This window comes from Anabrus simplex, chromosome 1 (genome assembly GCF_040414725.1).
Source record: "Anabrus simplex isolate iqAnaSimp1 chromosome 1, ASM4041472v1, whole genome shotgun sequence".
In the NCBI taxonomy this organism is placed as follows: Eukaryota; Metazoa; Arthropoda; class Insecta; order Orthoptera; family Tettigoniidae; genus Anabrus; species Anabrus simplex.
Window position 1 is genome coordinate 1,339,893,533 of NC_090265.1, and position 17,464 is coordinate 1,339,910,996.

The 17,464-nt window shown below is 37.8% G+C and overlaps 1 protein-coding gene across 2 annotated transcripts in view; it reads right to left on the reverse strand.

Moving 5' to 3' along the window:
- Positions 1-3,097: 3,097 nt before the first annotated feature.
- Mlc1 (Myosin light chain alkali) overlaps positions 3,098-17,464 on the reverse strand; it is a 33,361-nt gene continuing 18,994 nt past the window's right edge. Inside the window, exons 3-7 of one of the 2 annotated variants that reach the window (XM_067137778.2) lie at positions 17,182-17,322; positions 16,733-16,900; positions 15,873-15,959; positions 10,074-10,140; positions 3,098-3,482 (exon numbers count right to left, since the gene is read on the reverse strand). In XM_067137778.2, coding sequence (XP_066993879.1) covers positions 10,115-10,140; positions 15,873-15,959; positions 16,733-16,900; positions 17,182-17,322 — 422 coding nt within the window. In that variant the 3' untranslated portion in view covers positions 3,098-3,482; positions 10,074-10,114. The remainder of the gene's footprint in view (positions 3,483-10,073; positions 10,141-15,872; positions 15,960-16,732; positions 16,901-17,181; positions 17,323-17,464) is intronic. The other variant, XM_067137777.2, reaches the window with a different exon arrangement.

Here is a 17,464-nt window from a genome sequence, read left to right on the forward strand (position 1 = left end):
ACCAACAAGAAACAGATAAATTGGATGCAATTTGGGATGTATTTGACGTTTTTGTTGCAAATTGTCAAGCTACCTGCTCCCCATCTGAATATACGACTGTTAACGAAAGACTTGAGGCTTTCAGGGGAAGATGTGGCTTCTGCCAGTAAAACCGAAGCAAGCCCAATAAATATAGGATTAAAATCTATGCGTTAGTATGTGCTAAAATGTTTTATACATCAAACCTTGAGGTATATGTTGGTAATCAGCCCCATGGTCCATCTTCTGTTTATAACAGCGCTGAAGCAGTAGTTGAAAGATTAGTGAAACCTATTGCCAATACACGTAGGAATGTGACCATGGACAATTGGCTCACCAGCATACAATTATCTGAAAGTTTGTTGAAAAACCATAAATTGACTTTACGTTATACTATAAGAAAAAACAAAAGCCACTTAACCTCGTGAATGTCTGGAAGGCAAAAATAGACCCGTCGGCTCCAGCATGTTTGGGTGTTTGGGTTGCAGTAAAATTCCACCCTAGTATCATACATTCCCAGAAAAGGTAAAAAAGTGTTGCTTTCATCCACGGTGCATCGTGACGACAAAATTGACCCATCTCTGATAAACCTGAAATGATCATGTTCTATAATAACACAAAAGGGTGTGTTGATGTGGTTGATAATCTTAGTGCAGGCTATAACTGTGCACACTTTGACCCAAAGAAAAATCGTAAAACAAAATACAAGTGCTATTTGTGTGGGAAGTTCATGTGCTTGGAGCACATTGTGGTTCTTTGTCCAGTTTGTTCTGAAAAGAAGGAATTAACATGGTCGACTGTGACTGAATTGATCATTGCATCTTTGTTAGAACTGTCACTTTCCAAGTTTTCTAGTTAGTCATTAGGACTGTTTATTTCTGTGTTTGTTTCCTAGTTAATCATTAAGAGTATTTATTTCTGTGTTTGTCTTCTGACAATGGTGAATTTATTTCTTTTTTCTCTTTATTGTTAACAGTAACAATGCAAGGTTTAGTAATCAATTTTTGTAGTGTGGTTTGTCTTTAATAAATAATTTACTTGCTTTAAAACATAATAACCGAGCTCGATAGCTGCAGTCGCTTAAGTGCGGCCAGTATCCAGTATTCGGGAGATAGTAGGTTCGAACCCCACTCTCGGCAGCCCTGAAGGTGGTTTTCCGTGGTTTCCCATTTTCACACCAGGCAAATGCTGGGGCTGTACCTTAATTAAGGCCACGGCCACTTCCTTCCCACTCCTAGCCCTTCCCTGTCCCATCGTCGCCATAAGACCTATCTGTGTCGGTGCGACATAAAGCAACTAGCAAAGAAAAGAAAAAAACATAATAAATGTGTGTGCTTATATCTTCGGACTCGCAGACCAATGTTAGCCCTCACTCTTTTTGATAGTTGCTTTACCTTGCACCAATACAGTTAGGTCTTATGGCGACGATGGGACAGGAAAGGCCTAGGAATGGGAAGGAAGCAGCTGTGCCTGGTGTGAAAATGGGAAACCACGGAAAACCATTTTCAGGGCTGCCAACAGTGGGGTTCGAACCCATTATCTCCTGGATGCGAAATCACAGCTGTGCACTCCTAAGCCCTCACTCTAGGATGTGTCATGTTAGCGCTGGAGGGTTAACAACTGACGAAACAACAAACATCACTTATTGTACAGCAGGAAATGCCCAATTGATGTTCAACCCAACAAAGTCGTTAGTGTTTCCAGAGCCAAATGCATTGTTCTTGCCGGCTGGTAGGCTGCTTTCATTTCACACAACCACCCAATTAAATATAAATCAATATGAAATCAACAATTGCATGCTGGCAAAGAGCAGTTTTAATTTTAGCCTGACAGTTTCATGAGCTTCATAACAAGCCAAATTTTTTACGACTATGTTCACCCACTAATGAGAACATGTTGTTTCACAAAATTTACAACCACCTTGTTCATAAATATCAGATGAAGTAAAAACTTTGTATACAGATCAACAATAAGTCACTTTAAGATGTATAAAAGTTTGGTAACGATCAGATAAATCATTTTAAAGTTATGAGTCTTCAAAGTGAGCACTCTGTTGGAAAGAAAAAAAAAAGGGGGGAGGGCACTTATTTTGTTCAACCTATGTTAAAATTTTAACTGGTTATGGTAAAAATTTGTACTCCACATAATTAAATGTACAGTAAAATAAGCTACATTTTGGTGTAATTTTTTTCTATGTGGGAGAAAGTATAAACCTTTTATTAACGAATTAACTCGGCTGTCTACACTTTTTTCCATGACAGTATGTTGTCCTAAACTCCTAAAGCTTATTGACAATAATATTACACATGTATTTATTTATAATATGACTTTTAGTGCCAAGTGTTGCAAGATAATGTTCGGCTCGCCTGGTGCAGGTCTTTCTAGTTGGCCCCCATGGGCGACTTGCGCATCTGGGTGTGGGATTATGATGAGGTAGGGTGAGGGTGAAACCTGATGTCGGCACATAACCTACTCCTCTCAAATAACACCAAGGGTTCTAGTCTAGGCTTAATATTACCATCCGACGGACAAATCACAGTCAACAGTGTCATATGCCTTCACTTCGAATGAACACTGTGGAGAGGTTTGGAATTGAAACCATGCCTTTGACACACAGTCTAGTGACGCTGACTGTTATCGGTAGGTGAGACGTGTTCTGTATCTACCGTTGCCATTACCTCTGCTAGATGGCTGAACAATTACAAAAACTAACCAGTCAGTGACAGGTACAGAATATCTAATATTATAATAATTTCTTCAATATTACTTTGCATTTCTGCATGGTCAGATTGTTAAGTATTATTGCTTCTCACTGCTTTCTGGATACAGTTGTATGTGACTGTATTTGAAATTAATGCTGATTGAAGCAGAGGTAAATGTAATTTACTTCAAGATATTTGTTTTCCATATTACTTTCCTTTCACTAATGCTGTGTAGTCATCAGTCATCAGCTTAGAAATATGTGACAAGCCCTACCAGCCAACCTATTCCTAGACTGTGGTGCTAACTACTAATGCATTGTTTTCCTGAAACCTATGATTCTAGACAAGGAGTAGATATCAAGAACCAACACAACACATTAAGTTTAGTTTGTCTTTATTGCCGATAATAATTTTTCATGATGAAATTTGAGCCGTGTACTTAAAGACAATGCAATTTTAACTGATTTTTTGTTATCCTCGTGGAGTTCTCATGTTGTCCGGGCTCACTCTCTTGATGTAATTTACTGCTGGCATATGACTTCTTGTCCATACTTCAAGGATAAGGTCCCACTTCTGTCACACACAATCAACTACCACTGCACATCGGAGAACAAGAGATGAATGTAATCAGCTAGCATTTGTCCTTTCCTCTTGTTGAGCATATGAAATGCATTTTGAAAGTTCATTGGTTTCTGCTATTTGATTACTGTGCAGGTGCAGGTGTGGTGTCAGGAGGACCTGCAACCAGCTTCTTGAGGAAAGCTGAAACATGAAGTCATTAGGATATTAGCTAGTTTCTAGAGTTGGAATGTTTAAAACAGTTATTGTAGTACGTTCAAAAATATATTTGTTTGGAGGTTAAAAGTAATTCTAGGACCACTTGAATTTTAATACAATTAGTATATGTAGGCTGTCCAGAAATTAAGTTTCCTTATTTCTTTTCTTGTAAACATACTTAGCTGGGAAATATGAGCACGTGTCACAGATCTATGATATTGCAATCATATACCAGCCGGACAAGTCCCACCTGGTGTCAGCAGTGCAGCAGCAGTGGCTTGAAACAGTGGCTCGTATTCTTTCTCCTGCCGCCTGCGAGGTTCAGTGTGTGATAAGGTTTCTACAGAAATTGTGATGGATAATTCAAAGCAATAGGTGTGGAATGCTCAGTGCAGGTGTTGTGCTGATTCATGGCAATGCTCGCTCGTGTACAGCTCAGCACTCGGCAAGTGTTCTGCAGCAGTTTGATTGGGAGGTGTTTGATCATCCACCGTACAGTCCTGATCTTGCTCCCAGTAATTTTAATCTTTTCTTGCCCCTCAAGAAATTCCTGTCCTTCTGTCATCATTTTCACACAGATGTAGAGCTGAAAACAAATGTCACATGCTGGTTCCATTCCCAGGTGGCAGACTTCTACAACACCGACATACAAAAGTTGATCCCACGATATGACAAGTGTCTCAGTTCTGGTGGTGATTAGGTTGAAAAATAGCTCCAACATTGCATTGTGTTCATTTAGTTTCTGTATGGGCGGAGGTGCAGGTCATCATGGGGCGGCCAATAAAGTTTTTCATGTAACTATGTTATCTATTTTTTATATATATATATATATATATAGTGAAACTTAATGTCTGGATGGCCCTCGTACATTGATTCTGCAGATATTTTTAGGATTTTATTTCATAGTATATTTGATATTAGGAATTATATTTATTTGATGGTCGGCTTTTTTTTTTTTTTAATTGTTCAGTCAACATTGATTGATTAAATTTAAGGGAAATTAAATGTCTAGGCTATTAGTTCCAGTGGAGACTTTTAGAATAGGTAATATTTTACTAACTAGTTGCAACTGGTAGGAGCACAGCTAGAAGCACAAAGCATGCTTTTCTTAAATGAGGCTGAATTCAAAGTGACCTTCACATCTGTATTTTAAAGGCAGTAGACGTATTTACCTGCAAATATTTGTCATGAAGTTAAAACTACTGCTAGTTGTCAAAAAATAGTAGTGATTCCCTATTAAAAGGGTCATCATCCTCATCATCACCACAAAATTAATCATTGATGCTGTATATATTCCACCCAGGTCTCCTGTCCAAAAATATTTTGATCATTGCATAACTGTTGAAAACATTATCTCAGATTCAATGACCCTTTATTACTCCATATCTGCCCCACCTTAATTGGATAGTAAACAATGAAACATTTCCTCCATTATTTCAGTAAGTAACCACACAGTAAATCTGTTTGGTTATAGATACATTTTCTTATCTCTGTTTAAATAAGTTAATTACGTCCCAATTTTTCTGAATCATTTTCTTAATTTGGTTTTCAATAACCTCAGTTCCATTGAAGTAAAATACAGTAATGGAAGCATTGTCCTCTTGATAGAAACTACCCAGCATTAGAGATTGCTTTGCCTGAAAATTAGATATAGAATTCCTTATCCATTTGTCTTTTTAAATGGAGATTATCATGGATTAATTTAGTTCTCAATTTGGTGGAAGGTGATGTTTCAGAATGTATCAATTGATGAAGGAGCAGAATCCTTCTATTCAGTATTACATTATTGCATGGAATTTTACATCCCTATGACAGAATGTTAAGAACCTCAAATTCCCGAAACTGAAGTCGTCGATTGTTGAAAAGAAGAAAGCACACAAGGTGTAAAAAATATCTGGTCTCAATAGTGATTATCAGCATTTTTCTAAAGTAGGAAATGAATGCAAGTCTAAATTCAAATATTTTATTTAAACTATATCTCTATTTGTGAACAAAGTATTTGTTCAAGTCCACAGAAATTCTGGCAATATCTACAGTAAGTTCTAAAATGTCAGGTAGTAATATTCCTTCATCATTGCATCTTACAGCAGATACTGACAAGAACATCGTCAATCTTCAAGATCAGAACTTTTCATCTGTTTATTCTACTTATCAGAATATGACAATTGATTATGGTATCCTTTTTTTTTTTGGTCCATCTTGTCTGTTATCAATGTCAGTAAGGCATAAATATACATGAAACTAAAATCAGCTGTAGGACCTGATGGTATTTAAAATTACCCACTCAAGAACTATTTGCAAGAAATCATCTGTATTTTTTATATCAATGTTATACACTGTTAAACGAAATAGAAAAAACAATGGCTCCACCTTATTGATACTGCCTTAGGCAAATAAACCTATTGCATTTATTTAGGTATGTGAAGATTCTTTAAACTTTTTTCTTTATGTTAGGTTAGAACATAACTCGTCTTGCTTCAGTCAAGCCGAAAGTTTTCAATAACACTTTGCTAAAAGAATTAAATGCTTACAAATTTATCAAATATTGACTCCTAGTTTATTGATGTATATGAGTTATGCAATGTGCTCCAAAGTTGTACTTTATTGTGGTATGGGTAAAGAGTGTACTAACAAGATGCTGAAATTAGAATTCAGTACTGATCTTATGGCAAAATATTATATGAGCTAATTATCCCAAATCATTTTACACTCCTGTCATATTAATATTTGTTTTTATTTTTATGCTGATTTTCTATAGATATATCATAATGAATGTGTCCATCTTCTTGTAAAGCTTATCAATTCATGCTGATTAATTGAAAGTTCCTATTAAATTGTTCATGGTTTCTGAATTGCTTTAAAATTAGGCCCAGCATGATCAAAATGAAGATTGTTTTTATTATTTAGAAAACAGTATATATTGTATGGTAATTACTTCATATTCTAATGTTAGAGTGAGTTAAATATAGATTTTTTATTTTATTATAGAGCATCATACATTAAGTTATTGCGCAGTTTCAAGTTGTATCACACACAAAGAGTTATGGAATGAATTTCTTGTATAATTAATTAAACCACACAGACTCCCACTCCCACTGTTCGTGCAGTAAATTTCATGTGAAATATTCTCATCTAGGTTTCCAAAGTAGAATCTTGTCAGATCTTGAATTATCAATACTTTTGCTGTTGTTCCAGCAGTCCTAATCATGGATTAGAATTTACAGAAGAGACATGCCTCCAATTGATGGACTACAACCCAGGGGTAGGACATGTTTCAGAAGAATGGTTTTGGTATGATCTGCCTATATAAAGATGTAGAAGGAACAAAAGATTTTTGAGAAAATCAAAACTGACATAAATTACTCTGAGCAGAGTGTCTACTGGTATATAAGGATATTCCATTTCACTATCTGAACAAGATGAAAGAAACATCTTGAAAACATTAGGAACACCAGAGGGAGAAGAGAAATAGTGACCAAACCCAAGGACAACCCTGTAAAGGTGAAGTTGAGGAGCCCTCAAACAAATGGCGACAGTGAAAGCAGCAGGACCTGACAGTGTGCCGATCAAAGCATTCAAGACCCTGGGAGAAGTGAGTGTGTAAGTCATGACCAAATTCTTCAATAGAATCCTGAACGAGCCAAAGAGAGCAGATGGTGAGAGAATGTTATGGTTCTTATCCACAAGTGGGAAGGTGACGTGCAGGATCAATCCAGCTATCTTCCCATCAAGTTGATATGCCACGCCATGATGTGGATAGGGCTAGTCCAGGAAAGACTGAGCAACCAGTTATAAGACTGCATCACAGAAAAGCAGCTGGGGTTCATTGAAGGCAGAGGAAGGTATCTACATTGCTAAGACCTAAGGAGAAATGCAGGGAAAATATTAGATCACTATATCTTCTTTTCATCTATCTGGTGAAGGCTTATGCTGGGGTCCCAAAGAACTTAGTTTGGTAGTGTCTCAAGTGGAGAGATGTCTAGAAGGTCTATGTTCTCCTGACTGAAGACATGTACTATTAATCAGTGACTAGACTATGGAGCGCTGCAGGGCTCAGAGATCCTTTTAATGTCGGATATGGACTGCACCACGGATCAGCCTGTAATACTTTTCTCTTTGTTGTCATTATGGACACTGTTACCTAAGATATTCAAGCTGAAGCACTGGCCAGCTTTCTCTATGCCAATGACATCCTCTTGATCACCAACTCATGCCAGGACAACATCCAGCGAGAGTTCATGAGATGGGCGGAAGTGATTGAAAAGCAAGGTCTGAAGGTAAATCATGACAAGATAAAATATATGAAGTGAGTTCAGGAAGCATCAGAATCCATTTGCATCGAGAGTTAAGAACTTAAGAAAATGGCCAACTTCAGGTATCTTGATTGCACTGGTATCAAGTGGTGACACTGACAGGTCGCAGTGGCTGTGAAAAGGGCATCCAAAACAGAATAAGTTCAGGTTGGGCGAAGTCATGTCAGGAATCTTTAAGGAACAAGAAGATGCTTGCAGAGCTGATAAGACAAATCTACAAACAAGTCATCCATCCATGCATGACGTACAATGCAGAATACTGGGCCCTTTGGGGCAAGGGGAAGCAGATGCTTCATGCTGCTAAGTTGAGCATAGTGAAGGGGTCACTGGACATCACATTTGCCAACAGATGTCAGTGCTAGGATGCAGTCAGCCAGCATCGTTGACAAGGTTTGAGAACAAAGACTGTGTTGGTGGGGCCATGTTGAGAGAAGAGAGAATGATTGCCTGATACACTGAGTGTGGCACATTCAGGAGAAATAGAGGATAACCCAGGCTGACTGTAGAGACCAAAATCTGGCAAGATACAGCCTTTTTTGGACTGTCTGCTGCGAATGGTAATGACAAGACGTGATGGAGAAGAGCTTATCATGTAGCTGACCCTGTAATGGAATAAAGTGAGAAGGGAAAAGAAAGGTGTTTACATCCAACAGCTGAAATGGTGGTCATTCAGTATGCGACACACTCCTACCATGGAAACTGGATACAGATTGTGAAAGACTGATATAAATTTTTGTAATACCTTAATATTTAGAGTAGTCACATTCAAGTGCTTTTGATTAATGGATTTATGAGAATAGCAATATGAGTAAAACAAAATATTCTGTTTGGAAGAAAAGAAGTTCTGAAGTCATTATTATTGTCCTCCAATAGTGAAAGATTTTGGCTTTGTGGTATGTATTTTTTGAATGTTTAATACAATGTAGTGTAGTGAATCATGTTATAGAGAACATAGTATAAAGCATAGAATTCAATGGTACACACCATGTTAAATAGCATCCGTAATTTATTCAGTGAAAGCATAGAATAGAAAAGATGGTACAGCTGCTGCAGTGAAGATAAGCACGGTTTTAATTGCTTAAGACATATGTCAACCAGATATTGATGAATTTTATAAATATAATTCAAAATGAGGAAGTCCATGTTCAATACAAATGAATCATATTATCTTAACTGATTCATTTCATGTAAAATACTAGTGGATATTTTAGAATCACCATAATTTGTTTAATAATGTAAAACATATCAGCTGTACAGCTGAGAAATTTTCCTCCAATGTTATATTAAAAACTGTATTTTGGCCATCTATGACCTATTTTATAACCGAAAATTAGTAAGCTGTAGCATTTCATACTGATTGTCGTGGTGCAATGGTGCTTATAAGTTGATTTGCAAAAAGAGCGTGTAGAAGTAAGAAGCAAGCAAGCTGGTAGATTTATGTGACTGTTGATATCGTGATCACAGCCCCCCGACATCCAGTTTTATGTGGAATCCGAACCGCAAGGGCATGACTCATTTCAAATATCGCACATGCATTGGCTGGTATTTGAACCTTGGCTGCTTTAGTGAGAAGCCAGCATCTATACCATTTGGTTCTCACACCCCTACTTAGGAGTGAGATAAAGGATAACACATTGGATGAAGTTGTGCTTATTAGTCACCATTGATGGTGTGGCCATATGTAATGAATGGGTGAGAGCAGGCTACTAATGGATTTATCACAGCATGAGGGAGAGGCAGAGAGAAATATAGTAAATGATAATTAGGCCCAGTATTTAATGATTTCACGCTAAGAGGGAAGAAGCAGAAAAGGTTTCAACACCAGCTAGAAAAAGAGGATTCTGGAGGTGCTTGCTTTTTTCTTTCCTTTCATTGCCTTGTAGTCTGAATATACATATTTGATCATCAAGAATTGGTGGAAGCCAAAAGGAGTTCTGCAATTGAATATTTTAGTTGTGTTTATATGTTTGCTGTTCTTTCATATTTCCCTCTGCTTGTAATTATTATTTTACATCTTTTAATTACAAGAACAGATTAAAGATTCTACCTATTAAAGACTAGTTTTGCATTAACCAGTTAAGCAGAGTATTTGATGTACTGAAATTTCTTTATGTTGATTTCATTTAATTTCTTATGAAATAGAACTGTTACATTTTAAAAACGGAAATATCTGAGTGACATATGTTCAAGTTATATAAAAAAATGTAGTTGTTAAGAGAGACAGAAGAATCTATATGCTCATACTTATTCTCACTGTACTTACGATGAATGATAAACTTAATAATTTCCTTCGTTTTGGATGTCTTACGCCATCAGCTTTTTGAGGAATGCTGAAAATATTATACAGTCAAGCAAAATGCAAAACAATCTACAGGTGAAAATAATGCAAACAGAAGAGAACCATCTTGGATTCAGAGTTGATGGTAGGGACAGAGTTACTGGGTAATAATATTGGACTGTTCTCAAGTATTTACTGTAGGGTATGTTCATCATTCTTGGATGTTAGGGGGATATTAATATTAACTTTAATATATACAGGAAGATCTATGTAGAACAATACAAAATAACACTATCAATATGGGGGCAATATTAGCTCTAGTGCATGATCAGATATTTTAGAAAACTGGTTCTGACACACATCGTATTTTATGATATTGTATAATAAGGTACTTAACCCTAATTTTTATTTTCATTGCTAAATTCTATCTTACCAGGTTGAATGACTTATAAGTTCAAGTGCTTCAAAATATATTATACCTGCCATCCCTTGAGAGAATTGGGCAACAGGGGTGGAGCCGCCCATTTATTGTCATTGTAGTAACAGTGTGATAGGGGTGGTGATTGATGTTCTAAGGGGTAGTATAAACTAGATAACCATGAAGAGGTCCTACCCTTTGAAGAACGAAGGTATCAGCTAAAGGAAGAGAAGGGTCATGAAGGGTGTGAAACTGGTGTATGTTCATCATTCTTGGATGTTACAGGAATAATAAAATAACTTTAGTATATGCAGGAAGATTTACATCTGCACCTTATACCTATGGGATCGGAAAAGAACAAGAATTGGCCAAGGACATCATGTTGAAAGTAAGGAACCTGGAAATGGCAAGTGGCAGCAATGCTATATTCAGTTAGTGGCTTTGTGGTCTTCCATTTAGTTGCCTCTTACTTTGGGTAGGGAAAACTGTGCACATATTCAGTTTCTACATGTACAAAGTCATAGGACCAATGAATGATGGTGATCCTATCCTATGTAATGAATCAGCAACACAAAAATACAAGTTTTATACCCTGCTTGATCTGTATCCAACGGTTCTTCTCGCCCCTTAACCTGCTATCAGTACGAGGTATTGGTGGGCAGAAAAGCCTGTTCACTGAGCTAATTGACCTTGTGGTTAGGGTCATAGCTGGAAGCTTGCATTCAAGAGATGATGACTTCGAATCCCACTGTCAGTAGCTTTTAAGATAGTTTTCCATGGTTTTCACTCTAGGCACACCTTACTTAAGGCCACAGCCGTTGACTTCCCAATCCTAACCCTTTCCTATCCTTGCGTTGCTGAGGCACTTGAACAGTGCAATGCTAAAAACCACTAGCAAAATAATAATAATAAAAATAAAAATGTTATTGGCTTTACGTCCCACTAACTACTTTTACGGTTTTCGGAAATGCCAAGGTGCTGGAATTTAGTCCCTCAGGAGTTCTTTTACATGCCAGTAAATCTACTGACACGAGGCTGATGTATTTGAGCACCTTCAAATACCAACGGACTGAACCAGAATCAAACCTGCCAAGTTGGAGTCAGAAGGCCAGTGCTTCAACCGTCTGACCCACTCAGCCCAGCACTAGGAGTATAAAAGTTTGTTCGGAAGTATCGCAAGTTCCATCGTGAAATGCCTGATGACACTACACCCACTGTACAGCTATGTTATGGACGTCGCCGAAACACCCCTGCATCAGCTAGACCCGCAGTGGGAGACTCTGTGACATATCAGTTCGTGTTTGTGATTGACCTTGGCATCGGTGCTGAACATATCTCATGCTAGTGTAGCCAGGCACTTAAAAATATTGGTTACCTAAACCTGTGCGATATGTGGGTTCCGTGTGAACCTAGAGACTGGAATTTGGTACAGCGCATTTTCATCTGCGATACATTATTGTGACACCATCACAAGGATGATTTTCTGAAACGCCTGGTGACAGGCGACAGAAAGTGGATAGCGTATGACAATATCTGAAAGGTAAATCCTGGTTTGAGAAAGGAACCATTTCTATCAGTTCTGAAACATGGTCTTCACCCCACGAAGGTGGGACGGAAGAAGAATTCTGTACTTTGTACTTTTTCCCTCTAATGAGACCATCAGTTCCGAAAAATACTCTTCACAGTTGGAGAAACTGAAGGTCGTCATCCAAGAGAAAAAGCCTGAACTGGTAAACACTGAAGGAGTCATCTTCCATCATGACAACTCCAGATCGTATATGTCAGTGGCAACCCGTCGGACATTGCGGAATTTTGACTGGGATATGTTAATCCCATCTGCCCTATTCTCTCAATATTACACCTTCTGACTATTACCTATTCAGGTCCCTGCAAAATTTCCTTACTGGCAAGTGCTTCACTTCTTTGGAGGACTGCAGGCTCAATGTGGAACAGTTCATCAATAAGAAAAGGCCTACATTTTGGAGAAATGGAATTTATAAACTTCCAGAAAAATGACAATATATTTTTTGATAGCAGTGGGGCATGCTGTATGAAATAAAGTTTGTTTACAACTAAGTATTATTCTATTGTACATATATGTCCTTTCCCTGGCGTGGATGACCCTGGATGTCATGTTTTGCTTTGTCCATATCATATACCCTAGGATGTTTGGCAACTTCTCTGTCATATCCGTGCTGCAAGCAGAAGTGTTCACAGGCATTGCTAGTGGTTGAAAAGTAATGAACAGGTAACGAACAGAGTTATGAGACAACCATGTAAGGTACTAATAAAATGTTACTGTTATAACATTTGTCAAGCTTCTTAACCCATTTCTTTCACTACACTTTATGTTCTTATATTTTTTACCTTATATTCTTAAAATTTCTCTGCACCAGGCAAATTGAGTTCTAGTTCTATTCCTTATCATATTTTAAGATTTTTCTATCCTGAAATATATCTCTTTGAAGACCATATTGATAAGAAGCAGGTGCATAGTACCAGTATCAGATATACCATTAGCACTCCTAAATACTATCATTCTTTTTAACTAATTGTTCTGTCCTTTTTACGTGGATGATTATATAACTTTCATTTCATTATAATACTACTTTACCCCATCATGAGTCAGTGCCAGTTTCTCCAAAATTCTGATCAGAACGTTATTATAATAACTAGGTACTCTTAATACAACATTTGCACTCTAACTTAGGGCAGGCAATTTCAAAATTACTTCATTATCAAGGGTATGTTCAGTATACTTTTTGAACCAGTACTCATACTGGGATAGCAAGAATATCAGTGCTTCAACACTACAATTAATCATAGGCTAAAGAACAGTACAGTCCATTCACCCAAAGTGCAGTTTTCATTTCCTTTTCACTACAAATTGGCTAAGTCAAACAGTAAGTTTCCCTAATGGTTCTTTGCATTGAACAGGTAAAGATAGGACAAGATGAAGAACACTGCTTTACTTCGGCATCACTCCTTTACTTTTTGACATAATCGCCAAAGTTATACAACCATTTGTCATTGCATAAAATGAAGGTCTCCTTTTCTTGACACTAGAACGTGGTGTCCTATTCGTTGAACACCTCTAACTGAGTCAGCGTAACACGTCCGTTCTGGTATACAATTTCGTCAATTACATTTGTCTTTATTTGATATTGTTGGATGACCACTCACCCTCTCATCGTCTTCCACAGTTGTTTGAGCCTCAGCGCTTCTGCAAACTTTCTACACCATTTCCACACTTACTGGATTGACATCACATTCTCTCCATATACAGGCACAGTTCTGCTGTGAAAGTTGACACTTCCATGTTTACCCACAGAACCTCTTCCCGTGACCATTCATTCAGTAACTTTACCATTTTGGAACTGTCACTATGCCAAGTTTCTGGCTCTGGTTTGCCAACTTGTGCGTGTCCACAATCTATCGGAGTGACTATAAATTATCGAACGCTTAAGTTGGAGCGAGCTCTTCTCCTATACAGAAGGTAATTCGGTTTATATCCAATCGATCTTCATGGGAAATCGCCGCTACCACTGGTCATGTTTTGTTGGACTCTAAGCACTGTGGACTATTGCCCGATATCGAAATTTCCATTGAAGCAAATTCTGGTTGAACACAGGCATGGGAATTCTTAACCATTCCTCCCTGAGAGCTTTCCATAGAACATCCAGGGTGCATGGACAAGGATGTAGGACATGTCCTTTTAACAGTTAAAATGTGCAGAAATCCAGTGGACTGGCATCAGGGGTATTCAATGTCTCAAAACGGATATACACGGATTTCTGATTTCTGTTCCATTTCCTGAAAAATATACACAGATATTCTGGTGGTATGACTTGAGGCCTTATTGGAGTCCACTGTATACAATTGTGGGATGAAATGGAATGGCATATGACTTTCAGTGCCGGAAGTGTCCGAGGACATGTTCGGCTCGCCAGATGCAGGTCTTATGATTTGACACCCATAGGCGACCTGCGCGTCGTGATGAGGATGAAATGATGATGAAGGCGACACATACACCCAGGCCCCGTGCCAGTGAAATTAACCAATTATGGTTAAAATTCCCGACCCTGCCGGGAATCGAACCCGAGACCCCTGTGACCAAAGGCCAGCATGCTAACCATTTAGCCATGGAGCCGGACATTGTGGGATGTCTGTCTGATAAATAGGTGTCATAAAGTATTCCTGGTAGTAATTTGCATTCACTTTCATGTTGTTGTTTTTTCCAACCTTGCTTATCATCAACATATCTGCATAATCGAATCATGTGACAAACATAAACTCATGTGAGAATCTGTCCTGGCGGTGTTGAACGAAACCTTGGCATCAATGCCATGATATGTAATCACCTGAATATGACAACTGCCAGTGAAATGGGCATATGCTTATCCATTGAGACAACTGTCTTCCATTTTGACCTTGTCAGGTGTGTTTCACTATGTGTACAAAAGAAAACTAGCATGGAAAAGGATCATAACATACTCTTCTCAATAATGGTTTATTTTCAGTGCCATTTCATGACACTCACGAGTGATGCTCGCATGCCTACAAGGTCGGACACAACCTGCTCATGACAGTAGACCCGTTGTCCCAAAGGTCACTCACCAGGTGGCAGTAGTATTGCTCAATGAGTCAGATATAAATTGAAGGGCCTCCTATATTTCTGAGCGTTAAACAGGGAAACTTACTTTTTGACTTACTCTCATACATATTACTTCTATGTTTTTTAACATAAAACATATGTAGATTAAATGACAGTTCTTCAGCTTTGTTTAAATGGACTGTCCATTATAGGTCCACCATCTGTCTGAGAATGTGGTTTATATTAATTATTTCAGGGAAAAGTACTTATTGAATAAAAACCAAACTAAGTTACATGGTAAAGTGTAGGAAAGTGAGTTCACCAACATGATTAAAAAATGCAGACTAGTAAGCTTATGTGCATATATTGAATGTGTCTCTTTAAACATCATGCTTTGCTCATATTACTGAGGCTTCTTTGAGTTTAAACTTGATTAACATTACATAGAAAACTATCAAATATATCAGTTGGCAAATTATTCTTTATCCATCACAACTTTTATCGAAGAATTTAAGTTTTTACTTCCTTCACTGAACAGCATGTTTACAACACAGACAATATGCTATGCAAATAAATATTCTTCTTTATCAGGATCAAGAATAACAGAGAAGACTATTATGAGTTCCAGGCTAGCTTATGATGTTTGAATGGTCACACTGCAACTTGTGAACGATCATACTATAAATTATCAGCATGTTGGTGAACAGTATGGTAATTGAGTCTAGGTTTTGATGCAGCTGCTCTACTAGCATTTGAGTTATTGAAAACTTACGAGCATATGGGACGAAGCCATCCTCATCCTCAGGGTCCAGACAGTCCTTGAGGATTTCCTCACATTCAGCATCAGTTAGACGCTCACCTGTAAGTATGCCCATGAATCAATTTCATATTTAAGAGAGTCTCTAAAAACACAATTTAAACGTGAAAATTGCTACTCTAAGAGATGCTATATGCATGAATATGAAAGGGATTAAAATAACTACAGTTATAACTAACTAATGTACAGTATATGTCCTGTGATGCTGTCTTGGCCTACGATACATTGCATCCCAATATAAAATCTGCATTCATTGACACCTGAATAAATGTACAAGGGCTCATTTCTTCATTAGTGGTAACTGTATATTACAACCGAGCAATAATACTGTGCATTCGTGGCCTGTCCTTGGAGTACATAATGTGTTAAAATAATGACATCACATTTGTGAGGACTAATCGTTCTACCGGTCTCTCACAGACCATGGTATTCTTCGTAACACAGTGTATGTGTGGAGCATTACACGGACGACTCTGTGTACGGTGAGGTAGGTTGGTATAACACTGTGTGTATGTGAGAAACTCTGGTTCTGTTTCTGGTGTACCTACAGCAGTATTGCCACTAATATTGTGGTATAAACTTGATGCTGTAGTTGAGTATGATAGGTTCTATCACAACACATCTGCTATAGTAATTAAAACCTGGATAAATATAGTATAAACAATGGTGATAAACACCTAGTAATACAGTATATCCCCCTATGAGAGACTACAGACAAATAATGTACAGTATATGAAAGGCTAAGAGTTTTTAGATTTTCTAAATCTTATAATTAAATATTCTCTGACATATTACTAGCTGTATGTGACACATACCAAGAGACAGCAGAGTGTGGGACAGCTCAGCAGAGAGCATCTTGCCATCCTCAGCCTTGTCGTACAGCTTCAAGCACTCAAGGAAGTCCTCATAGCAGCCAACTTCCTTCTCCTTCTTGACTTGGCTGAAGATGGGCAGGAACTCATCAGCCTTCAGCTTCTTCTCGTCTGCAAAATAGCCATAGTCACAATTGAGCATTCAGTTTACTGAATGATACACTAAGTCTAAGATCTTTTGAGCACTTTTAGAGAAGGGTTTGATTGAAATATTCAGTATTTTGTAAGTATAAAACCAATTCCATTAGTTTTAAATTCCAGTCGATCAATTACATATGGACCAAGAATTGAAATGTCACATCTTGATATGTGTTTCATAATTGTGAATCAGTGACAGAAACCTAATATAATGAAAGGTTACATCCTGCACTAGAAATCTGCATAAGACTTACTCTTCTTCTTGGTGCCACCCATCTTCTCAATTATGGCCAGGGTGGGGTTGAGGTTCAGTGCCCGGAGGATGTCTCCAAGGTAGATGGCATCCACAGTGCCGCTGCCATCCATGTCATAAATGCCAAAGGCAAAGTTTGCCCCTGGAACAAACAAAGTATGCTCAGTTTAATTTTTGTCCCTATTTTTGGAGTTATCACACATAGTAATGAGGGTTCAAGTTTACAAATACTCTCTCATCTTTAATGCAGAAAAATGTTGTGCCTGCTATGTATTCAGCACTCT